Here is a 26,958-nt window from a genome sequence, read left to right on the forward strand (position 1 = left end):
TTTCTTCACAGTCGGGCGCTTCAGACGTGCAAAGGTCAAGCCAATGAAGCTGTTTAGCTGTGTGTCAAGCAGAGGGGCAATTAAGTGTTGAACTGAATTTATTTTTAAAAATCACCATATCACCAGAGAGCTGATGTCAATGTTACTGCAAGGCTCAAAAGACCCAATCCAATCCAAAATGTGAAATGTACGGTATATTGCAGCCTGGAGGCTGCTTGCAGGTCCAGTACTTGCCACTCTTCTTGCCCCAAAGCAGTGAGCATGGTTTATACCGGCCTGTGGGCCCATCTGTGTGTGGCTTGCTGATTGTCTCTGTGTGTGCATGGATTTTCTCTGGGTGTTCCAGTTTCTCCCCACAATCCAAGGACATGGGTGTAAGGTTCATTTCTGATCTTAATATATCATTAAATGTAATTTTGTGCATGTGGGCGAATTTCTGTCTTTGTGTTAGTCTCATGTTAGTCATGTCTCATTTACTAAGTGTGCGCAATAAAATCAAAATCTAAATATCTATACATTGTATTTTTCAAGATTCTCTCGTATTTTGCTGAGAACAGGACAGAGTTTGTCTCTGTTGTGAGACAAAGGCTTTTTCTGTCCGCTCTAATAAATATAGAAGTGTTCAATGAATGCAGTATTGGGGAAACATGTTAACAGGACCTATCGCTCTCCAGCCCCAGCATCAGCCCGATCCTCCTCTGTGTGAGCTGGGTACTTAATTTCACTGACCCCCTGGGTCTGGGCTTAGCAGCCGCCATTGATTAGGACAAATGGAATGGAGACAAGGCAGACAAGCTCCTCCTTTATCAGGGTTAAGGATGTAGTCATAAAGGAGGAGAAGATGTAGAGCGGGCACATGAAAAGCTCGGGGAATCTTTGTTTTAGATCAATCAATGACATATTTAAAGGCTAATTAGTCGATCTGTTCGCTCAGTATAAATTTGCTTGGGCCACCACCTCACTCTGCAGCCATGATTGGGCTATTTAATGTATTCCACCTCTAAATAGATACCATTAAAACCTTCAAAGGAATCTCTTCCCAACAATACCAGCCCTTTCAGGCGCAGGTGTAATGGCGCAGGCAAGTGGTTCTTGATGTGTTTTGGTGAATCGTGTATAGAAAAAGTCTTGTTGTGATGCTTTAACTTGTGGCTTTTTTGTCTAAATGGAAATGCCTCAGTGATTTAAGTCACCAGCTTCATGCTTGAAATGTCCTGTCATTGAAGCCTGATTTGAGTCTCAGGATCAAATCAGATATTTTACAGTTTAACTTTCACCCACACTTTCACCTGATTTTATTCACAACACCTTTTAAAGTTTCTCACAGAAACTCACTACATAGAGGAGTTGTTCAGTGCGCTCATTTTAATTGCATCTTTTGGGTCTTATTATCACTTGAAATATTGTTTTGGTGATTCAGCTCTCTCGCGGCAGAAGCTTTAAAATTTTACACGCACTTATGCATTCACCTTGTTTGGTTCCCAACACCTTTTTGAAACCTCAAAAACAGATTTGAACACCATTTAAATAGTCTTTTTTTTTTCACAAGAAATGTTTACAGCTGGGAGGCACTCATTGATATTGCTGTTTGAAAAGCAGGGAGGAAGAATTGAATATGAATTCCCAAGTGGGCTGTGTTTGCGTGTACACGCTCAGAAGTACGTGCATGTGCTTCTTGGGGCTATGTATGCGTGCAAAACTGGGGGATTACACAGATATTTTTTTTAATCTTGTAAATGAGATGGATAATAGTATCCACTCTCCGCACACTCCCTGCGCCTTCATTAAATGCATGTGTTCAGAGTATCCGATATAATCTTTAATAAATAGACTCTCGGGGGGGACGGCTGGAGATACCAAATCTGGCCTCGGAACACGATACTCTCAGTCCGGCTCCGGTTAACTGTTTATCTTCTCGCCTTTGTTTGAGGTGTGTTTGTATGTGTGCATTGGAGGGTTACACAGGGACAGTGACAAGATTCAGCACCAGCTGCTCCTTGCATCCATCCCCCCCCCACCCTCCGCCTTCCTTCTTCTCCTCTCGCCCTCCTCCTTTACTGTGACACCCCCCTGTCCCTCCTGACTGGACAACATGCAGGCCCTTTATGCCACCTGTCCATCAGCCAGACTGCACCTTAGGGAGCCTCTGTCGTCAAGCCCGGAGCTGCCGCTCGCTGTCTTTGTTTGGATTCGAGTACAAACCCCCCCCCCCCCCCCCCCTCCTTCTCTCTCTCAGTGTGCTCTCTGTGCTGTCCTTTACAAGCACAGACACACAAAAAGACACATACAGACTTGTGATTGCCTCTGTCAGCTATTTCCTACATCTGCCTCCAGGCACAAGGACTCCACCGCCGCTACCCATCTCACTCACCTGGACTGGCCAGGATGACAGCGACTTGTGGCTGCTATGTGGGGGGAAGAAAAGCGTGGCTGGTGAACCAGATAAGGGAGATTGAATCAGCATGAAGCTGATGATATTTCTCAAATTCCAAAAAGCAGCCAGAACATTGGGGCAACTTTAATGGGGTAGTTTATTTCACGGACTGGTCAGTATAATTCCCCCAGTATTACTCCTTATCTCTGCCAAGAGAAGTATGTGACTTCTAGAGCAAAATGCTGTATGTCATCAGCAGGTCGTTGAGGTCATTTTTCATCCATCCATCCATTCATCCCATTTCTCACTTTCCTCTGCTCATTTCACCGCTCATACTCTACCTTCACTCTCTCCCGCTTTCGCCATGCCGCCCCGCCGTCATCAGCAGTCTGAGGCTGTGATCAGGGCTGCGAGGTCCGGGTGCAGCCTGTGGAACGGAGCGGGGAAGCTGCCTTACATGGCAATGGAGCCAGTTGCCCTGGCAACCGTCTGTCCTTGAGAAAAGGGCGCGTTTGGGGGTTTTGGAGGCAGAAGCACAGACAGCCCCAGTCAAAACTCATAAAGAGTTCAGACACATCGATCGGAGTGTCGAGGAGAACTCAATGTGTAAACAGTCCTGGCCAGAAATAAATATCCACCAATACGCCAAAACATTATAACCACCGAGGTACATAACATTACTCATTCCTTTTTCATGACACCTCTTAGTAGGCAGGGTGCATGAGAAAAAGTTAAAAGAAAATTGAGCAAGTTTGCATTGCTAGGAATTGTGAAGGTCAGACTACTGGGTCAAACTGCAGACTTTTTACTGGTCCCTAATCTGAAGTAGTTGATTTCTGACGAAAGTGTTTTAAAGAAGGAAAGGTGGTCAAAGGTCAACCTTAAGTGTCCCATGGCTCTGTGATGTAAAATGGGAGGGTAGCAAATGGGAGCCCCATGTGTTAAAAAAGAGACAAGCTACTGTTGCTCCAATTGCTACAGAAGTTAAGTTCGGATTTGATACAAATGTGGCTGTAGACTAGTCATGGTGTCCATACTGACCACTGCTGAAAGAGACGGTAAACGTCATTTTGATGCTTTGGTACATATGTGTAGTCTGATTCATGTAGCTGCCACTTCAAGCACCTGGTGACAGAATTTTTGTTCCAGATATTAAAGGAGACCCTCAAAGGTCTAGCGGAGACCTAACCCCCACAGGTCAGGTTTGTTACGGCAGCAAGAGGGAGATTACACAATATTAGATGTGTGTTCATTATTATTATAGTGTTTGAATCATAGGTGTGAGTCGTGTTAAACGGATATGAGTAATTGTCTGCAAATTCAATGCTTTCTGATGCAGTAACTCATTTAAGCACCCTGTGAAAAATCTTTCGTCATACATGGACAAGTTTTTTTCACTGAGGCTCCTTGTCCTGCAGTGAAGCAGGTGATGCATTCCCATGAAGCTGAAGGTCTTTGGAGGCTTCCCACATTCTTTTGTTTGAATCTACAATGATAGCTTAACACCCTGACACCTGATCGCTGTTATTGCTCCTCCTTTCCGACTGGTCTCTCTTTCCAATTTCTCTGGGCACGCCCATTCAGCTACTGGCTGGAATGAAAGACATACTTGTTTTTCAACCTCCCAGCCATCGGGAACATCAGGCAGCACTACAAAATACAATAACTGCCACTTGGTGTCACATGACAGAGAGAATCCCGTGTCGTTCAGCTGACAGGCAATGTTAAGTAAGGCCATGCAGGATTCGCTTGAGGGAAAACAACTTCGTGCAGCAGAGACGACTTGCTGGGCAGTGGACTGCTGGTGGGAAGCTACACTAAAACAAATGACTATTGTGCAGACAAATTATAAAATACAGCTGTGATAGGAACTGGTTCAGCAAAAATGTTGATAAAGTAAGATGACAAAGCAGCTGAAGGTGAAGTCGTTTTTACAATTTAAGCTTATTTAACATAATCATATTTACACACCAGAGGTGACAGAAGGGAATTGACCCTGCAAACGTGACATTTTAAGTTGTTTCTTTTACTTACTAGGCTGAGGCCCATTTGATTTTTGACTATGCAACATTTTTAGGCTAAATTAATTTGAACAAAGGTATTTTGTAATAATTGGACTTCGGTCGTACATCTGCTAATCCCATATCTGGGCAATAAATGAGCAAATTTTACTGAATTAATTACCCTTTCTGAACACAGAGACCTAATTAGTGGCCAGATTATAAGGGGCATGTCATAATTCCAAATTGTGTACCATTATCTGGACTAACTGACACTATTTCCACCCCTGGTAATGATCTGTCATTATAAATAATGGAATACAATGTATCCAGCCTCAGTATGATGTGGATCACGAAGGTTGACAAGCCATCTTAAATGGAGATTAATGCCGACAATGGGGCCTGCCTTCTGCCACACCCCGGCCATCTGCAACTCAGCGTACCGAAGGGGTCCACCGGCAACCTGATTGGACCCCCGCATCCTCTGGAGAGCAAGCTGTCAAGTGATCTGCCTCCATGAAATGACCCTTTCCGGTTTATTCCCCACAACCGCCCACCCTCTCGTCTTGTTCATATTGCTACCCTGCACGTAGTGTGTGTTGGCTCGGATGCCTGTAATTTCACCATTCCACATTTGTGCCTCTCTTTTTTTTTTTTTTTTTTTTTCCTTCCATGCTGAAAAAAAGTGGGAAAAGAAGAAGAAGGAGGGAAAAAAAAAGAGAACGGCAGTGAAAATTCCAGACGTTATTACTGTGCTGCATTCGTGGCTCCAGTGATACTCTCCTTTCATCTCCGCTTCCTCCCTTTATTGACAGATGGTAGTTATCACACACTATGGAAATACTGTGGTTAAGATAGTTTTCACTGATGTTTTTTTCCCTCCTTTGGTATTTATGACCTGATGATCATCATGAGAGCGTTGTGGTCTCGAACTGAGAGCAGCTCTGCCAACGTTGTTTGATTCAAGACACTAACATTTGCCACATGGAAATGATAATCTCCTGAAAGGCTCAGTGTTGGGGTGATTAGGTGCTGCGCTTCAGTGTACCACACAGCGACCTTGCTGTATAATTGACGTGATTAACTAATTACATAAATAATGATGCATTACCCATAAATTGCTCATAACATTCAGTACTGAAAATATCACTATTTCCATCTAATCAAATACGGAGATTTGATCTTTTTTTCTGTTAATTTTAATTTCAACAAAGAGGAAGAAATCAGAAGGCTGTGCTGAGGGGTTTCAGTGTTTTTAGAGCTGCATACCTTTCTCTGATAACTTAACCTTAAAAAAGAGAGTAAAATATTACTTATCTGAGTCGCTGTCACACAAACTGAGATGGAGAACGTGAAGTTTCATGACAGCCAGGCCCCGACATATTTTAGGACAACAATCAGACGGTTTAATCACCGTAGCACCTCACCACCGTTCATTAGGTGGGGGTTTCAGATCCTGCTCCGAGGGAACCACTGTCACGACGGCTGATTGTAATCAGCTTGTTGTCAGGATTTTTGCCGACCTTGATGACAGCACAATCAGATTCAGGTGCTGCAGAAAAAGCCGAGGCAAACCCAAACATTTTCCAATCGCTGGAGTGTGAGTTTGAGTCGCCATCTTGGTCTGTTTATGTGGAAACGTGCCTGTAGGACAGGACAGTGAACCTCAAATTCCTCCACTTGGTGGTTGAATGTTGTTTATTGCAAATGTGTGTGTGTGTGTGTGTGAGCGAATGCTCAAAAGAAATATCCATTCTTCATGCTTTTTGCATGATATTGACACATTACAGTTTATATTTCATGATGTTTCCAGACCCTATCCTATTTCTCATTCTTCTAAGTCTATAATTCTGTCAAAATCCATCAAAAGTTAAAAACATCGGAAAATCGGGTGGATTAACAGATTTGACGCCACATCCTTGCCGTGCGGCCTGCGGTGGTATTTACGGCCAGAGTTAAGGAGATAATTAGAAATAAGGTCAGTAAGTGGGAAATTAATTTACACCAGTTGTTACATGACTAATATTTCCCTTAGAGAGTATTTTTAGCTGCCACTCACATTCTGAACAGAGCTCCACACTTCTCTCTGTCCTTGTAAATACCAAACCTTGTGATGGTGTGCCCTGTATATGAGCCCCATATATGAGGTTAAGCCCTGCAGCGTGAGCTGAAATTGTCCTCTGGGCAGTGGCCAGATGGAGTTTATTAGTAGCTTTCTGCATTATGGTGTTTGCTTATTTATGTGTTGACGTATGTGTATCGCAAGAAGATGGAATTAAATGAGTTTGTAGCGTGTTTGTGTATTTGTGTGTGTGTGTGTGTGCTGCACTTTCCAGTGTGTGTTTTGAGCTTCCTGGGAGCATGCACAGCACATGCTGTATTTGTGTGTGTGTGTATTTTCAGCTTCGGCCCTCCCGAGGTGCCCGCACCCTCAGAGCTCATTTCCCAGGTGTCCCACATTTCCAGCTAATCTGCTGCTCACTTTGGCTCCTAATCTGTCTCAAAGGAGCCCACCGGAGGCAGGAGGATTGGGGGATCTGAGCGCTGTGACAACTGCACAGGAGGCGCAGCTTAGAGCGAAAAATGCTGAGAGACACAGAGGGGAAAAAGTCACTTTCCAATCATCCCGCTGTCCTCCCATCCTCTGTGACACAGAGTCCCCTGCCTCACATAAACACTTAATCACACCGTGACTCCCGTCTGCTTGGGTGCACATACATCTGGACCAACAAACCGAATAAATTTGCCTTGTCAGTGACTTGTCCAGAATTGATGTAAATTGAGATTTTTATGAGCTAAAATAAAGTCACCGCAGGAAAAAACTCGTAAGACTTTTTTTTTTTTTCTCTCTAACAGTAAAACTGAGTAAATACTCTTTTTTATCTTTAGTGTTCAGTGGTTTGGTAATAGAGGAGTGCTGCCCTAGTTCCTCTAAGCTGGATGTGTCTCACTCAGACTGCCCTCAGATCATTAAAAGAAAAAGTTTTAAAACATCCCAAATTTAGTTTCTGAGCATCATGGTCCAAAAAAAGTCTTGCAATGCCTTGAATTATAGGATGTGCCGCATTAGAGTTGATGCAGTGAGGTACTTGTCTAAAACCAACTGAAATTACCGTCTTAAACCATTCTAAATGGAGAAGAAAAGCAGTCACAAACCAGCGAAAAACCCAATCCAATAACCAGCCGGAGACCTGTCTAATGTCTGATGGAATAACCAGTTGAAAGCTGTTCCAAACATAGTCAGAGATCGGTCTACACACCTTTAAAACCCCACTCTAAAACCTTTAAAAACCCAATCAAAAACCTTTAAAAACCCGGACTATCAAGGGTAAAAGACAGGGCTAAAAGCCCATTAAAAAAAAACAAAAAAAAAAGTGGAACGCCAGCTAAAATCAGAGTCCAGAAAATTCAGAAAACCATCTAAACACTGTGGGAAAACCTGGTGAAAACCACTTTGAAACCAGTTATAAACACAATATTTCAGTTCAGTAATTAGACATTATATTAAATGAATTGAATTAGACACTATAAATCAGTGTTCAGCTTTCTTCACTGTAATATTTTAGTCTGTATTCTTTAATATATAATCATTCCCAGGAGCTATTAAATTATACGCTCAGTCAAACCTATAATTCACATACTGCTTCAACCACAACAGGTGATTTTTTTTTTTTTTTTTTTATTCTCATTAAAACTGGAGGATGTCATTCTTCCTATTGGTTGCAATTTTCTTACTTTTGACTCTAATTTGTTATTAATGAACACAAATTTCTGTGTTGGTCACACGACTGTAGAAAATAGAAAATAGCCCTTTCGAATGACCCCGCGCTATCCTTGAGTTTGACACCCGGCTGATTTACACCTTGTAGTTCATCACCGGTTGCCCTCACACACTGACACCGTCCCGGCTTACAGTGTGAGGAGCCGTGCGGAGTCCCAGACCTGTTAATTGCACCAGACATGGAAACCTAGAGGGAGAAATGAATATATCATTTGTGCGCCAGTGTGTGTGTGCGTGTGTGGGGTGAAGCGAATGCCAGTTGTCTAATAGCTTTCACACAAGCCTGATTGAATTAGACGGCCAGGAGGACTGTGTTCCTAATTGAATTGCGGAGACCCTGTGTTGCAAACAGTGCGAGCTAGTGTTCCTGGTGGAAGTGCAGAGGCGGAGGGGGGCGAGCTGGCTTGTCCTCCCTCCCAGGAACAGACACACCACTTGTGTCTGGTCTCCTTTGGTTTATCTGCGTCCGTGACTTGTCGTTTCACGAGGCCACGCAGAACTTGTCTGTTATGGTCTCGTATGGTGCGTTTGCGGCTGCGGCGCAGTCGAGGTAATGAAACTGCAACTGTAAAAGCTAACAGTTATTTTTTTTTAATGTAATTTTCTCAGTGGTCTTTCTTGTAAACGAAGCTCATCTCCTCACAAAAGCCTCCCCACAATGATTCGTATAGTTTTTACAGGCAGCTGCAAAACAAATAAGAGGCCCAAACATGTGCGTGGCTCACTGTAGCGGCCTCTTTGGTCACAATGGAACACAGGGAAATACCCAATACACACACACACACACACACACACACACACACACACACACACACACACACGCACACACACGCACTGTCTCTCTCTCTCTCTCTCTCTCTCTCTCTCTCTCTCTCTCTCTCTCTCTCTCTCTCTCTCTCTCTCTCTGACGCTGGCCATTTTCACTGCTTTCAGCACTTTTTCCTGCTGTGCTCACAAAACCTAGCACCTCAGAGGTTTTTTTTTTTTTTTTTTTGCATCGAGTCTTTTCTCTTTCACACCTTGAATACTGCGCACACACACACACACACACACACACACACACACACACACACACAGCTCTTGTCTCTCTTTGTCTCCCTTGTCTCTTCTTCAATGGTGTGTTCATTAAATAAAGCAGTCCTGTAGGGTTCTGGGTTGGGTTCTGAAAAGAGGAGGGGAAATCGGGGGGAAAACGGGTGGAGAAGTGGGGCCTGAAGGGGGTGTGTAGCCATTGCTGTGATGCCCCAGACTGCCGGACAAAGCGTATCCCTGTTGGGTGGCTGTAGATGAGGGGGGCGGGTGAGTTGGGGGGGGGGGGGACTGAAAGGTGTTAAGTTTTTTTTTTTTTTTTTTTTTTTACCAAAACAATCGGTGTGGCCCGACGCTGGATTACCTGGTATCAGCCGGCGTATTTGTCTGGTTGTGACCACATTGCCCACAGCAGCATGATGGAAATGTCAAATGCCTGGTTTTTGTTTGCTCGCTCTCTCTCCCTCTCTGTTTGTCTGTGTGTGCGCTCTGTGTGTGTGTGTGTGTGTGTGTGTGTGTGTGTGTGTGTGTGTGTGTGTGTGTGTGTGTGTGTGTGTGTGTGTGTGTGTGTGTGTGTGTGTGTGTGAACTGCTGATTTGAACAAAGCCATCGGCCCTGCTGTTCACATCGCTATCGCCACTGAAAACTTCCCTCTTTTTCCATCACTCTCTGTGCATCTTTCATCTCTCTTTTTGGAATCTTTTCCCCCTTCACACAGATGCGCGCACTTTGTTGGATGTTTTTTTTTTTTTTTTTTTTTTTTTCTTCTTTACCTGCAGGTGTTTTCCTCAATAAATCTCTTCAGCTATACTATTCAGGAAACCTTTGACACAACCAGCAAATTACCTGCTGTAAAACCAACTGGCACCCTCTCGCAGTAGCTTACCTTACCTCACGGCTCTTGGAATACTATTTTTATACCGCGAGTCTCACAAAAAAACCGCTAATTAAAGCCTTTATGTCGCTCTATATATTATTAGAAGTAATAAAAATAGGCAGACACAAGCAGATGTGTGTGTTTGTGTGTGTGTGCGTATGGAAAGCGTATTCAGATCATGCTTTAAGACTTGGTTTTGGATTAAAGTGATGCCGTATTGGATCTTTAAACAGCCAGACAACATTGACAACAAAGATGTGTTCACCCCTGCAGGCAGAAGTTTTCATTTATTTTTCAAATATAAGACGTGATAGCGAATACGCCCGCTGTGTGCCTGGAACCAATTTGAGGTGATCTGGACCTTTTGACACAGCTACTCCTAAATTGAATCTGAAGTGTTTATAAATTCCCCCTAAAAAAAAAAAAAAAAACGTCTCTATGTGGCTTTTGTTCTTGACTTATTGCCACGTTTCATTGTCTGTCCCAGTTCCAAAATTTCCTGTCTGCAGTTCTCTAAGATTTAAGAGAAAAACCTGCCTTTTTTTTTTTTTCTTGGTGCTATTGATGATATTAATAGTAATGTGAAGATGTTTTTATTTTATTTCATTTATTTATTTATAATAAGTGGTGTAAGGTACAACAGAAGAACTGTTGTCAATGAATATTCTGGCAGTAATTACTTCTTCTTGCCAGAAGGATATCTGAAGTGAGAGGAGGAAGCATCCAAAAAAAAAAAAAAAAAAAAAAGCCAACCTTTAGTTTTCAGATGTTGAGCAGGACTGCCAGCGCGATGATCAAACAGCTCAACAGCAGCAATCTGGGCAGGCAGGGAGGTAGGGAATTAAGTCTCTGATCTGAGTTTTAATCACTGCTCTCCGTGTCTCCGCTGCTCTACATCTGACACCAGACAACTTCGTAACTCTTAAAGTCTGTTATCCAAGTATGAACTGGAAATTCCCCAAATATTTCCCCAAAATAATGGCTTTGGCAAGGCACCGAGGACAGCCGAGGCCGGGTTGTCGTAACTGTAGACTGCGCTGCAAAAAATAGGACACATCACAGAGAACAATGCTGTTACAGGTAAACAGTTGCATGTCCTTGAATGTCAATGTTGTTTATTTCTGTTTGAAGAGTTTTGTACTTGGCAGTGTTTGTACTGGGCCGTAGCCACAAGCCTGGTTTCCCTGGCACTCCATCTTAAATGAACGAGCTGGATCAGGAAGTTAAATTCAGTGTCTAAGATATCAGTGTTGTTCGGGTTTGAATACATTCAAGGATTTTTTTTTAAATTCTTCGGTTATGTTTAAAAAATTTAAAAAGTTGGCATTTAAAATAGGAATAAACTTAATCAGTTGTAGGCAAACCTATTGAACCTTGACATGTGAGCTTGAACAATCTAAGCTTATGTCTGATTATCAAATAAGACAGAGGTTTTGGAACCATTTTTTTTTTGCTGAACATTTCTATGAATATTCTCTCAATAAATCAATAAATAAATAGTTTATACCTGACTTGTTTTGACCAAAAGAAAAAGGACATTTGTGGGTTGTTGTTATTTCTTATCTTTGTTTCATCTTCCCAGTCCGTTCTAACTGAGATTGAACAGGACATTATGTGACTGCTGAACTCAACAAAGTTTGACTGTTTTGGTGTTAGGTGGGAAAGTGTGTTTTTCCCCACAGTGCGCCTTCCAACACAACAATTAAGTACAGCCGCAGTGGCAGCATGGCATCCTGGGTATTATCAAGTCTTCATCAATTATACTCCTTGGCTTCTATCCACGTGAAGCTTTTAAAGTCATCGTTAGGATTGTTATGCAAAGTCTGCATACTGTCAGAGTATATACATTCATGGTGGGCAGCGGCGATGCATTGAATACCTTCTGCCTCTCCCCGCTCTCTCTCTTTCTCTCTCCTTTTCCATCTTTGTCCCCCCGCCCCACTGCCTCTTTATGCCGTTTCCTTTGGTGTTGCTCCTCAGAGCCGCGCTCTCGTAGACCTCGCTGTGCCGCTGAGGTTCGATCCCAATTCCCCCACATAGCTGTTGCCTGGGCCTCATTCACAGACTCCGTTGACTGGCAGTGTGAATGTCCAGGCCTCATGTTTCGCTCTGCACCCGAAACCTTTTCCTCCATCAATCATGCGAGAAGAAAAACATGCCAAGGCTAATAGTCCGCGAGGAGAGATTTCAGGATTATTTCAGCTTTATCTGGCAATAACTGCCCGCCTCTGATATTTGCGGTATAAAAAAAATCAACCGTGGTATGGATGGCATGTTGTATTCAAATACATGTTTATGTTTTAATAAACAGAAGTATTAATCAGGGTGTGTTCTCATTTCAGTGCAGTTGGTAGTTTAAAGAGTGAACCATATTTCAAGCAGCAAATTACATTCAGGAAACTTATCTTTTCAAGTTTGATTCTTCAGATTGCACTTTTCAGAGCTATAGTCTCTTCAGCCACAGAGCATCACTGAAATCATTAAAGACAATTAAGATAAAGTTTTTTTTTTTTTTTAAAGACACCTAAAGATTGACTTTCACCTGAACTAAAGATCTAAAGTTGCAGTTATGAGGTCTGATGTAGATCAGCATCGACAGCAGAGCCTGAAAATTCTGCAAACAATTCTGACGTTCAGCTGCATCATGATTAAGTGTCTGACACTACGCTCAACGTACACGTTTAAAGTATATCTGGGAAATATTTCAGTTGTGACTTATGACCACTGTGTCGTCAACTGACACCATTAAATATACCCTCCACCTACGCACCCCTCCCCCCAGCTCTTCATTAATGAATATTGTTTTTTTTTTTTCAAAAATCCCTGCTTTTATCCCCTTTTATTGTACCCATAGTATTGTTGTCCAGATTAATTATTTAATGCAGTGTTTAGCAACAACTGGTCATCCATAAAATAGGCCTTTGAACATGTACAGTACCATTCCAACAAAAAAAAAAGCATGAAAGATTAAGATGGTGGGGGGGGCATCCTTCATTTTCCATCATAGGGAGAGCAATTCAACGTTTATGTCTGTGCAGACTGCATCGCTGTCACAGCGCGTCTTAAGCACACAGTATGTCAGCCACTGTCTGCTTTATAAAGTGCATCTGTCAGGGTCGCAGGATGATGATTTAAACGGTGATGGCGAATCGACTTTGACTCGCAAAAAAAGGGAAAAGAACATTAATCTGTGGCCTACAAGGTTTCTGAGAACAGCGACGTGCCGGTCTAATATAAACATTGGGATTGGACCCGGACTAATTCTGCCTTGTGCTTTGACCTCCATTGCATGGGAGTTGCAGCTGCTGATGTTGCCCTATTCCAGATGCTACAGTGGAGCTGTAATTGCCAACTCAATGCTGGAATGAAATAATGGCTGCATTTTTTTATTACTTTACAGAGCGAAAATAATGCAGTCCTGGAAATGCAACTTAGAAACAGGTATAAAATGGAAAAAAAGAATGATGGTTTTTAAATATTAAGAAGGCAAGTAATTAGTGAACACATAAACTTAACTTGTTTAATTTAATAACGCTGTAATATAAGAAAAAAGACTCAACAGACTGAAGTAAACATTCGCCAAGCTTAAGATTAATTTTGCAGGTACAAAAGAAAGACAGCAGCGCTGAGGAGCCTGAGGAGGTTCTGCTTCAGAGACGTTGTGGGTCCCTTGTGTGAATGTTTTATGTTGCTCGACTCCCAGAACCTCAGTATTTTCTCCTCTATCGGCGAGGCAGGTGGGAGCTGGATTACCTGAAGCAAAACCATTTTTGGCCCAAGATACAAGGAAAGCTCTTGACATAGTGCAGGTGCAAAATGCTGGAGAGAAAAAAAGGTTTTTAATATTATTATTTTTTTAGCAGCCAAGGTTTAGGGAGAATGCGAGCGGAGAGGAGGGGGATAAAGGGATTTCAGAGACAGCCATGTTGGTTTGTTGATCACAGCGCTGACTGGTGCACACAAACAGATTCACCCCGTCCACAGCCTGTGATTCACCCGCACACAGTCAGATGCACAAATGCAGAATTTAATGGCAGCTTTAGTGTGTGTGAGTGTGTGTGTTCATCGGTGTCTGTGCGATGAATGCAGCTCTCCTTCCAGGTTCTCCAGAAAGGGGGCCCTTAAAAGGGCTCTTAACAGAAAGCAGGGCACTTCAGAGATTTCTCAGGCAACTACAGCAGAGTGAATAATTCAAAGCAAACTTACAACATGTTGCATTGTTGCCCGATCTGCAGCGAGTTGCTCACATGCAATGCTGCGCGAGTGTGTATCTGTGTGTTTTGTTGATACATATTCATGTCGGCGTACCGTCTTGTGTGTGCGTTCTGAATTGTGGTCACTTGTGTGTCGTACGGCACAGTGTATCCAGACAGCCTCAGCACAAGTCGGCTTTTTTTTTTTTTTTTTTTACCTGTTCTGTCCAGCAACGAAGCAGCAGAATGAAAAAAAATAGTTATCATATATACTGTATATATATGTACATCACCTTTAAATAAGTTAACAATAGTAAGAAATTTTAAATAAATATAAAAACTATACAAATGCAATTTTAAAAGTCAAAGCATGAAGACATTTGTTTATTTTTTTCCCTTCTTTTAAGAGACCACAGTTTATGTGAGAGCACAGATAGTGTGTCCACACAACTGCAGTCAGACAACAACATCCAACCACTTTCTTTTTGTGGTTCCCTTCTCTTTCATTTACTACATATTTCTTCAATATTGACATATTACTGCAAAATGAAAGTAAAATTCGGAATTCAGACTTTGTCGTGGTTGCTAAGAAATTTAATTTTCTGTCGATGTTTGGGCAAAAATCACTGCTCTTCCATTTTCTCCCGTAAATTTTCACCTTTCAAATTTTTTTTTTTCTGCATAAAACACAGAAAAAAGATTAAATTGATCAATGTCATGTTCATGAATAAAAATGTCTTCCATCCAAAAAATGCAGCTGTAACCATGGACTTCAAAAGAAAAAAGACAACAAAACCATCAGTCATCTTATACATTTAAAAAAAAAATGATGTTAATATTAAGCATATGAGATTTCCAAATGACTGAATTTATTTCACAGCCTTTTTTCATCATGCATTTTGTCTGAAATACAACTTGAATCAAGTTTATTGAACACTACTTACCATCGATTTTGTTCTGAGGTTTTAAGTCCATAACTGCTAACTGTTGCTCATTTAGCTAAATGGAAGGTTTTTTTATTATGACTATAATCATATTAGAAACAAAACACAAGTGATTATTTTTGAGTTAAATTCATTGATTAAATACACACCGAAAGTGCTCCCAGTAGTAAAATAATTAATATTGCAAAAACCTAAGAGGCACTTGACCATCTTTTTCAAGGTTTTTTTTTTTTTTTTTTTGCATGTTTTTCAGTCTAAAAATCATCATTCTTTCCTTCTTCTCTCCTTCAGCTTGTCCTTCGGGGTTTTTCAAGCCAACGCAGGGCGACGAGCCCTGCATGCAGTGTCCCATCAACAGCCGCACCACCAGCGAAGGCGCCATCAACTGCGTTTGCCGCAACGGATACTACCGCACCGACTCGGACCCGCTCCAGATGCCGTGCACCAGTACGTATCGTGCAGACGTCATTATCTGCGAACATTCGAGACCATCACACATTGCGCACAGACGTGAACAGACACTCCGTGGTTTCATAGACGAACTCTTTGGTGCGAATACATCTCACACCCGCAAGCAGAAGAGCCCCGGGATCAAAGGACAGTGGTAGGCTGTGTAACTCCGAACAGAGGAGGCCTGTCAGAGCCGTCCCTCACATGAACCTGACGCCGACATGCTCGTAGTGTGGCTGTCCACAGATCTGACCCAACACACACGGCTCAGCTGCCCCTCCTCAAACATCACACAGCCCGTACTCCAAACCAGACCAGAGGTTACTGGGCCAGGGCGCGCAGCTTTGTGAAGGGGCCGCCTCGGAGAATGAACCGAGGCGAGACTCTCTCTTGTCATGCCAATGAAGCTGTTTCAATTTGAATTTGAATTTGAGACTGACACCGAGGTTGAGAGAGAGCGAGAGAGAGAGAGAGAGAGACAGACGGAAGGACAGACCGAAGCAAAAGTGAGCACGGGAGGGGTGCGGCGTGAGGGATAGACATGTCGAAAGAAATGAAGAAGAGGGGATTTAAAGGGAAATGGGAAAGGGGTGTGTAGGAGAGACGCAGAGAATCGGTGCAAAGAGTGTGGTCTATCTAAAACAAAATGAGGGTGAGTGAGAAGAGAGGAAAAAAAAAAGCCCCTTTCAGTGTTTCAGTAGTGTTTTTTCCTCACTCTCCCTCTCTGCCTGTTGAAAGGGAAAGAGGAGGGAAAAGATTTGATGGTCTCCAACAAAGGAGATTTGCATAAGCCTGGCTCTGGGAGTTGAGCAGCTGTTGTGAATGAGAAAGCAGCAGCGTCACGTCACCCGTATTAAGCGCAGCAGGGCCCGGACTGATTAAAGCGAGGGAATGGGCCCATCAGAGTGGCCCGCCAGCTAATGGAGGGGTGGGGGGGCGCCTGTCGGAGTGCTCGTCCCGAGGAAGAAGATGCCAAGGAGGAGTAATGTTTCGTTGTATGACAGACACCAAGAAGGGCACTCCAGTGGGCTTTCTTCCAGGGCCGGAGATCTGTTAATTGCTGCCAATTAAAAGGAGGTTAAATAAGAAGTGATCGATTCAGATTTAGGATGTAGTGGGCGGAGCGGAATTGTTCATCTCATTAGTCCTGGAGGATACGTCGGCCATAATTAGGTGCACATGCCTGTAAAAGATAAACACTCCCCGTTGTTTGTTTGTTTGGGCTGTCACTCAACATGCAGCGCCATGTGGAAAGTTTCCACCCTGTAATGCCGAGCCGCTAAGAATATCTCAATAAGAGAAACAGTAGGTCTCTCTCCGCTGCAGTAACTCTATACGATGCTCCATGAGAAAACTGTCAAGAATAGACGTTAAGAAAACACTTGACAGAGCGGACGCTACCGTTAGAAATGAAAGAGAGCGTGCGGGCATCCCGAGGGAAGAGGCAGTGCCAGCTTGGAGCGCATTCAGCTCGGACCTCAAAGAGGTTAGAGCATCTCTGTGAGCTTGCGGATTTTCCCCGTCTTCCTGCATCGAAGTTATTTGAGTGGAGATTGTAATTATGCCCTCCACGTCATCAGCCTCCATCTCCAAATTACAGCCGCGCTGCAGAATGTGTACCAATAGGTGAACCGTCCTTGGCTTCTCGGTTCTTGTGAGTGACGGCCGTAATTCATGATCTGTCCGTCTAAAATTTACCACAAAAAAACAACATGAGGTTAGAAGAATGACATAACTCAGCGTTGTTCAGTCACATTGTTTTATGAATAGGAAATGCCAAGACGCCGTTGCTCCAAGTCCTCTGGGATGACATCTTAAAGCATTTCTGGTCCGATGCACATATCTGCACATCAAAAGCATTCATTCCACATAAAACTGAATGTAGGATTTTCTTCTTTATTCAATTTTCACTGTATAGTAGTAGAGCTCATTTTCTTTGTTACCAAACTTGAGGCTTAATCTGTATTCCCTCGGCGAAGATACAACTACATCAAAAGCTGCGCTCATCTGAAAGTCTGGGGCGGGCAAAAACTATCAAAAACACAACTGAAAGAATAATTGAACAGTTTCGGGATCATATGTCAAAAAAAAAAAAAATACGACGGTAGGCTCTGTGAAACAATTGAGCTTTAGGAAAAGATCATGTTTTGTTTTAAAATAAGTTAGGAACAAGTTGATGTTTGGGAAACAGTTTTAGGTTCCAGCGACTGCTTTGTTACAGGCAGGGGGGCTTCATCATCAATAAAGAAACACATGGTAAAGGTTATGGAAAGTTATTGGAAACAGAATCTGAACAACAGCCTTCTGTGTTAAAGTCTGATGTACTGTTGACTCATAAATCTCCGTCGGTCCCGTCCCTCTGTGGACTTTATGTCTACAGCTGCACCTTTCTCCCACATTCTCTCCTGATTCCACATGAATGTGCAGATATCACATTCATTCATTAATCTAAATCACTGAAGGAGTCGTTTTCCTGGAAGGTGGCTTTAGATTGTGACTCCAACTGAGATATTGCATCCTTGTCTTGTGGGGAGGTGTTTTAAAATGATGATGTGGAGCAGGTTTTCTGTTTTGTTCAATCAATATCACCGTATCAAATGATAACTTTGACCACCTATCTGCTTTATGCTTGCTATCTGCTCAGGGTTGTAGGGGGGAGCAGAGCAGATCCCAGCTCATTATAGTGGAGAGCAGGGTTACACCCTGGACAGCTTGGCAGTCCCAGCGCAGAGCAAACAGAAAGGCAGTCAATCTCAAACACACACACACACACACTGATATTCACACTGGGCAGGTTAGAGTCACCAATTAGCCTCAAATTCGTGTTTTGACAAAACCAGAGTACCCCAAAAAAAAACAAAAAAAAAAAAAACAACACATGCAAAAGAAAAACATGCAAATTCTATAAGAAAGGTCCCCCAAGCCAACCTGGACTTGAACCGGGTACCTCTAGCTAGCCACTGCAAATATGCTTAAAGTAATTCATTTTTAAACATAAGTTGAAATCTAGACCTGCGCTCATTTTTTCCTTGGAACCACCAAAGATTGACTCCAAGAAAAAGAAAGGCCGCTGGCTGCTTCTCCTGTGATTGATAAAACATTAAAGCGAAGCCAAACAGTGGAGGACACGGCAGCTCTCATGAACACACAGTCCGGAGCCTTCAAATATGTGCTGTAGATCCCAGATAGTGTCTCATTACAGGTTTATTTGACATGTACAAATCTGACTTTGAACAGCCTGGAGTGCAGATAGGCACAGACTTCCTGTGTAGGAACTCTCATGTGTTTCTCTGTCTAGATTAGCAAAACAAGCATCAGCTTGCTCTGAGTATAGGTGGATATAAGCACTTGTTTCAGAAATAGCATAAACAACCACTTCCTCAGCTTGTTGTCACTGTGAGAAAAGAAACAAGGGATTAGCAAGATACTGTATATCTTCACTGAGAAAAGTAAAACCAATTCACTGTAATTTTGTAGAACTGAGCTGCTTTCATCGCCTCAGTCTGTTTTTTTATGATGACCTTCTTTTAGCAGATTTAATCATAAAGCTGACGTCCATTCTCACCAGTCTGTTAGACAGTTTCCTATAATGTGTCTCTCTCCCGTGTCTTTCTTCCAGCCGTCCCGTCCGCGCCGCAAAACGTGATTTCCAGCGTGAATGAAACGTCTGTGATGCTGGAGTGGATGCCTCCTCGCGACTCGGGGGGTCGCGAAGACGTGGTCTTCAACATCATCTGCAAAAGCTGCGGCGGGGGCCGGGGAGGCTGCACCCGCTGCGGGGACAATGTGCAGTTTTTACCCCGTCAGCTGGGGCTGACGGAACCCCGGGTGTACATTAGTGACCTGTTGGCCCACACGCAGTACACGTTCGAGGTGCAGGCTGTCAACGGAGTGTCAGATCAGAGCCCCTACTCTCCCCAGTACGCCTCAGTCAACATTACCACTAACCAGGCTGGTAAGTGGGCCCATCTGTCTTTCTTTGCACTTCATATTCCCCATGTGGTTCTCTTCTCTTCTCTTCTCTTTTCTTCTCTTCTCCTCATTCTGTCCACGCCCTCCTCATTGCTCTCATTCCTCCATAACGCACAGAGCGCAGACCTCCAGTTAAGTCTGTGTCTTCCCTCACCTGCATGGTGATGTATGCAGATTAAGGGCTGTAAAATGGGACGGAGAGTACCGTAGATGATGTGACAGACAGAACGTGATGGCCCGCTGGTCTTAACAGCGTGACCCCATCACCATGTATTTCAGAGCGGGGAGCTGCGAGCGGCCTAGCTGCTGTCGCTCCACTTCATCACTGATGCACACTCATCTGCTGCCTTTGCCAACTCATAGAAATATAACCAAAAGGGGTTTGCAAATTCCCGTGGAGGGTAAATGTGAGAATGCATCCACATTCTGTGATTTGACTTCTTTGTTAGATCCTACATGCACATGTCTATGGTTAACTTTTAGATTTTATTTCCTGGTGTGATTATATAGAGGATGTATACGGTGATGTTGCCTTTCTTGCTCCTTGATATATGTTGTTTCTCTCTGATTCACTGAAGGTTAATCTCCAGGTTTATCTAATCAAAGTCGACCAAAATTGATTAAAAAAAAAAAAGAAGAAGAAAAAGAAGAAACTGCATTCTAGACTTAGCTAAAGTGGCGTGACTTTCTAAAGTTCATGAGCTTCTCACAGTACTCAAACAGTTAAATCTTCCGGAGTCTCCTTCCTGCAGTTATTAGACCTTTGCATGCGTTCCACTCTGTGATCATGGCTGGAGTCGAAGCCACGTCTCTAATTGTTTCACAGAGTCAGCAGCATTGATTTGCTCTTTAATTGTCTCTATGAAACGCATCATTTGGTGTGCGAAGCTTTGCTCCCCCCAGCACCGATGGGGGGGGTTTGGGAGAGTGGGGATGAGGGGATACAAGCTGAGCTTTATCTTCGCTCGGGCTTTGCATCCCATTGGCAACACACTTAAGTGCCTGTCATCCCTCATCATCCATCCCCCCGACGCAGAAAGCAGCCTCACACTCTGACTCCGCTACCCCACAGCACTGTTTTGGCGTGCTTGTTTTATTTGTTTAACTTTGTTCAACTACAGCTTCGCTTTCTGGAAATCCCAAACGTTGAGATGCCGACACCGAGGCTGCTGAACACAGATCATATTCCAGCATTACGAGAAAAAACACACATGAAGCCGATTCCTTATCGTGAGCCGATACGCTGCTGCAAACTTAAAAGTTTACACTGATGTATTAGTTTAAAACGCCAATAAATTACTCCGTCACAATGCTGGAACACCATGTCACACTGAAATGGGGGCCTCCATTCACGCGCCAGCCTCTTTTTATTGTCTGTTTTGATTTGAGTCACTGGTGTGGCGGGTTAATGAGGGCCTGTGAGTGCAGTTAAGCGTTGTAATGAGGCCCCTGCCCCACTCCGTCTCATTGGGCCACAATAAGTCTGCCACCCCAACCCTTGGCTTCTCCGCTTCTCCTGCGGAGGGGACCTGGCGGAAATTGGGGGGCTGCACGCCCTCTCCACTGAAGTGCCCGTCACTTTGGATTAGGCAGCGAGCGCTCCCGTCGGAGGGAGCTGTGAAAAGAGCGCAACTCTTTCACGCCCCCCGACTCCACATTCCCACTTGCCTCCCCCATCCGGCATCACCCCGCTCGCTCCCGGGACGCGGCGTCGGAGTTTTGTGGCGCTTCGCTACCGAGCCGGGGTCACGGGGACCAGGAGCCCATAATTGCATCTGGTTTGTGAGGCTTGGAGGTTACATAAACATCATGTCAACCCTAATTACCTCAGGCAGTTCTGTGCCTGGCTCGTACGCTGCCAATGAGAGCACGAGACGGAGGAAAACAAAAGACACAGTTTGTGAAATTTTGTATACTTATGTGCATGTTAATCAGTCACTTAGTTAACTTGCTCGGGGCCACAGGCTGCAGCGGTCTGTGAATGAAGAAAATAAATGAGTAAATTTAAAATGAGTGGCGGAAAGGCATGTCTTTTTTTCTTTTTCTTTCTTTTTTTTTTTTGTGCGCTTGGATGGCTGCCTTCTCGGATATGACTTGTTGGTGTGAAAGGTGGCAGGGGAGGGGAGAGCCAGAGCAAAAACTTCTCACTCTCCATACTCAATCAAGCACCCACCACACTCTATTACCCACAGAGCTTATCCTCCCACTCCGTAGGTGGCTGGCGACAGTTCCTCTGTGATAAAGGACGTGATTGCCCTGGAAAGTGTGGCGCTTGATTACACACTGTAATGCCACACAAAAGCAAATGCCGCCCTGAATGGCGTTCGGGTTCCTTTTATGAGCATATGACTAATTCTGCAAAACTTGTATTGTGTGGAGCGCGCAGAAGCCTTGAAATGTGCCAGTGAGCCTTTTTACAATAATGAGTCACTCTAAAGCCATCTACTGTAGCTTTACTGTCTCCATAAAATGTTACTGTTATGTCACGTTTAATGAGAAGTGAGGAGTGAAACAGCAATTTGGATATCAGGATGTTTTATGTTAAGGTTTCCTTGTTTGTCAGGAGTGACAAGTGATTTAGTTGATGGTAAAAAAAAAAGCAAAAAAAAAACGTGTGGCTTAAAGTAAACTTTGTGTGCATTGTATTGTGTTGATTCTTTACGTCACAGCGTTTGAATCGCATATCCGTAGTTCAGTATTATTGCGACTGAAATCAAATCGACACTGGATGGCTGTGTCAAAAGCACCAAGGACAAAAAAATAATTGGAAACTTTTTTCTTGTGTATTCAAGGCCTAATGCAGCACATTCCTCTTTGACATTGAGCTCTTTCATTCATACAAAAAGCCTCAAAAAACATCTACATTCATCGGCTGTGTTTCTGGGCTCTGATTTTCTTTCTTTTGTAAGAACTGTAGTTTCTTTCAAGTCGGTGCATACTTTTCATGCCGAAAATACTGATTAGAGCAAATCTGTATTAATCCGTCTCTTGTAATAGTCCACAACAAATATGCTTTTATTTGCCATAAATTATAGTTGTCGGTGTCGGACATTCTCTAGGTCTCGGTCATATTTACTCCAACAAAAGATGTACATTTTAAACAGCCACTTAAAGTGACGTAGGTCAAGTCAGGTGTAAGTGGCTGCTGCCACTTATTGCCATTGCCTTTCTCCCAAATGTTTCTCCAGCTGTAACAGCACTAATGCTGTTGGCCACATTTTCAACTCAAATACTGAGGATCAGTCAGGATCTTGAAACCCAGATCCTCAGATGGGAAATGTATAACAGAAGCAAAGCCGTCCATTCGTCTTCTATAAACATTTTGAGGCGGGCAGCTTGAGCCTATCGCAGTTTACAGTGAGCGATTGGTGGGATATGTTCTGCACAGATTGCCAGTCGATCACACCGCAGACACAAATAGAATCACTTGTGGTCAATTTACAGTCACTGATAACAAACCAGACATGACTTTAGATTGTTGGAGGAGGCTGTAAAGAATCGAAGTTTCACACATGGAACACTCTTTCTGTGAGGTGAGTGCTATCCACTGTTCCACCGTGCTGCCCCAGTTAGGGCTCCTCTGCAGTTTTGCTGGAGGTGCCAGCAGGAGAGAATTAAGAGGTCAAATAGACACTCATCAAGCACATATTTAGTTTCACAACAAAACATAATTAGAGTGAAACAGTTTTAGTGGCTGTATTTCTATTTGCGTTCTCTTCACTTAACCCTGTTGTTTATAATTCCAGACCTTTATGTGTGAAAGGAATCCAGTGTTTTAGTCCAGGTAATTTTTCACCCTGTACTAATAAGCAAAATTCCATTGTGTCTGTTGATTCATCATCCTTTGCTGTGGCGAGGATGATTTTTTTATTTTTTATTTATTTTATTTTTATTTAACCTTTATTTATACAGATGGGCGACATTGAGACCCAGGGTTTAATTTTAAAGAGGGACCTGTTGGTAACAACAAACACTAAGTTACAAATGAACAGTGCTAAAATACCTAAAAACAAACAACAACAAAAACAATTGACATAAAACATTCAAATGGTGCAGGTCTTAAGAGCAGGAGAGATTCAGTTAAGAACATGTGCAAACAGCTATAGATCCTCTCACCATCCGTTATTATCAAGTGTTGCTAATTGTGACGCTGTAGGAACGAACTACCTCCAACCTTTTGTTCTTCAGGGAAAGATGTCCTCTGTTGTTGGTGATGCAGCAGCACAGCTTCAGTATTTGAACGACGCAGCATATCATTCAATGAAAATGTGGTTCGAGTGGTTTTGTCCGGTCAGATTGGGTTCTATTCTTGCGCGATGCTGTAACATGAATTGAATTGGAGTTAAAATGTCACGTGTTAAGTACCGTAAAATCAAAAGACCAGAATATCTACCGACTTTTGTACAAGCTTTTCTGAGATGAGTTTACCAGTTAAATGTGCTTAACCATTTTTTCCTGCTTTGTCACTGCCCTTCACCTCAGCTGGCCGATCGGCAGAAAGCCGCGGCTGAAACCACGCTGACGCCGTGAGGTTTAATCAAACATTTCTGACAGCTGAATCGCACAGTGTGATTTGCCTCTAATAGACCTCACAGGGCTATCCGCCCATTTCATCTTCACGCAGACTGACACACGTGGCGGCGTAGACGGTTCGTAGACGCAATCAGGAGCGCCGTGGACGTATTGAAATGAATCCCCATATTGCGCACACATGCACGCAAGGGTTTGATTTCAGGTCCGCTCACGCAGGCCTGTGTTTAAGCTGTCAGTAATGTTTGAAAGGCATTGGTTCCGTTTCAAGGCGGCGAGGCTGGAAATTGTAGCCATCGCTATGTGTCATTCATGATTTTATGAGCGCACCGTGTATTTATTGCGTCGAGACAAGACTCTTTACTGAAATTGAGAGGGAACAAACAAATAAGAGCAGGTGCCTGATATTTTCTGGTTTACGTTAGGGCGGCCTCGTCATCGACTGCTGCAGACACAATAGCATCTCGTGTGTGAACGACGGCTGGCAGCGTCACGTGAGAGAAAGCACAACAGATGAATGAGATCTGTCTGCGTATGCCCTGCGCGTCCCAGCCTTTACTAGCTGGGTGTATTAGATTCCAGAGGACATATTTGTTTAGGCATTTCATTACCTCAAGGTGAGCCGCTGCTGCCGAGGCTATCGAGAACACGGTGACTGAATCGGTTTCTTATCAGTTGAACTGGTCGATTGTGGAGCGCATTACTCAGAGAGTGGGGGGTGGCAGCCTTTTCATATGGCGTAGAGAAGATTTATGGCTTAATTATTGTCCAAATTGCCCTCAGTCCAATGTTACCAGGCTACCGGGGACTTTGCAGCTCCACTGGGCCATGGTGTGAAAAGCACTGGTGCCCAGCCAGGTGGGTCTGCCAGAACGTGTCGGTGCACCAGCGAGCTAAATGTGGCCACGACACTGTTGACTCAAGGACGGCCACACTGGCTGCGGAAAGGACGGCTTCTCTTTGGTCTGCTGGTGAAACAATGCCTCAGAACATTGGCTTTTCTAGTCGAAATATTTTCTGTGTAAGTGAATTCAAAATTGCTTTCTCTTTTTTTTTCACACAGATTTTTTGTGGTCTTTCTAAGGTGAAAAGAAACAGCAATAGTGGATTAAGAAAGTAAAAAAAATTCCAATTAATATGTATTTTTTTCACTTTTACATTTAATTTTGAAAGCAGACTTTTTTAGCGCTTTTTTTTTTCTTCGTTTCCTTTTGTTTGTTTGACACACCACTCTGAATCTCTATGCGGGTATATGCTCCTTGCTCGCTGATTAACAAGCCGCAGCATATGCCTGAAATTAATTTCGGCTTCCTTGTGAAATAAATTAATTGGCGTGTCCAAGACACCTGTAGGCAAGAGATGAATGGAACCTATGGTGAGAAAATAAGTATTTACAGTGGAGCAGCAATAACAGCTCAGTGCGGCTGGCGCATTACCGTCGGGCCTCAGCTCTGAATACATAAGCGGCAGAGATGCAGGCTGAAAGATAATAAGTCTGATCGACAGAGAGTCAGACAGGGACCACCAGTACAGGCGGCGTGCAGTGTGACAGTGACAGAAGGTGTGAAGAAGGGCACATATGGTGGGTGCCAGTGTAGGTCAGCCAGGCAGACAGACAGGAGGTCCCAGCATGCACCTGGAGCTCGGCGCTGACAGAGCCTTGAGGAGAGGCAGCTCTGGTCGTCGGCCAGCCGGGCGGGCGCACAGACTCTCCGCTCGCAGTGTGCTGTTGATAGCAAGCAACCTGTTTACAGGGACAGAATCGAAGACGCGCCACAGCGGAGGGAGATAAAGACGGAGAGTGAGATTATCTGAGTGATGAAGCCTGTGGTGAGCCTGACAGTGAGGTTTATCAGATGACTTTAAATAACCTATGCATACGATATGAATTTAATTATGACTCCTCACAAGAGAATTAGCAGCCGGACTGTCGCAGTTGGTTAACTAATTGATCACGTTCATAAATCATTAAGTGGTCCTGCGATTCCTTTCTTTCCGTACGTTATACAGACCTCTGCTTTCAGGATGATATCGGACGAGATCGGAGCATCTGCAGCCCTCGCTCTGCAGCAGTGGCGGCGCGTTTAGGCTGCTCCCATCTGGAGTCACCGCAGCGGATCAAATGATCGACGTGTTTGATGTAGCACGAGTTTTTCACCCTTCCTGACACAATCTCCCCAAACTCTCGACCGCGACTGCTCCAAACTTCTCTCCCGTCTTCTCTGCACTCGTGTTCAGTCTGCTTTACCTGCCTGAACATGCCGAGATATCTGCTCTGCCAGCTTGTGAAAAATGTGCAGCAACATATGACTACTAACACCAACAATAATGGATCCATACTTCAAGTATAGCAAACATTAAAGTAAAAAAGTGTATATTTACAATTACAGCCAGTTGGTCAAAGTCATTCTAAAATCAAAAAATGTCTATTTTCACAGGTTTCAAAAAGAAAAAGTTAAAAGCTGGAAGATTTCTGAATGCAAAATTGTCTGGAAACATACATAAAATGACATATGGTTCCTCATTCTTTATAGATAAGATCTTATTTACAAATACAGTTTGTTTTTATAATAGCAATGATCAGAATATTAAATAGGTTTACAAAAAAGCTTGAAAACGAGCTGTTATACCGTAATTTGACAAAACTCAAAGATCTAATAACATAATCAAAATCTGATTACTCTAGAATTAATGTGATGATCCTCACTATTTCCAAATCTCATTGCATAAGAATAAAACATGAAAACAAGTATAATTGACAAAATAAAGGAAAAAAACCTAAGATGCATAGCTCAAAGTACATCTCAT

General features: G+C 43.3%; 1 protein-coding gene across 1 annotated transcript in view; it reads left to right on the top strand.

Annotated features, from left to right (window-relative positions):
* ephb2b (eph receptor B2b) overlaps positions 1–26,958 on the top strand; it is a 136,138-nt gene that overhangs the window by 80,346 nt on the left and 28,834 nt on the right. The window contains exons 4-5 of the mRNA XM_030092811.1: positions 15,490–15,645; positions 19,268–19,603. Coding sequence (XP_029948671.1) covers positions 15,490–15,645; positions 19,268–19,603 — 492 coding nt within the window. The remainder of the gene's footprint in view (positions 1–15,489; positions 15,646–19,267; positions 19,604–26,958) is intronic.

Source organism: Salarias fasciatus, chromosome 5, assembly GCF_902148845.1.
Source record: "Salarias fasciatus chromosome 5, fSalaFa1.1, whole genome shotgun sequence".
In the NCBI taxonomy this organism is placed as follows: domain Eukaryota; kingdom Metazoa; phylum Chordata; class Actinopteri; order Blenniiformes; family Blenniidae; genus Salarias; species Salarias fasciatus.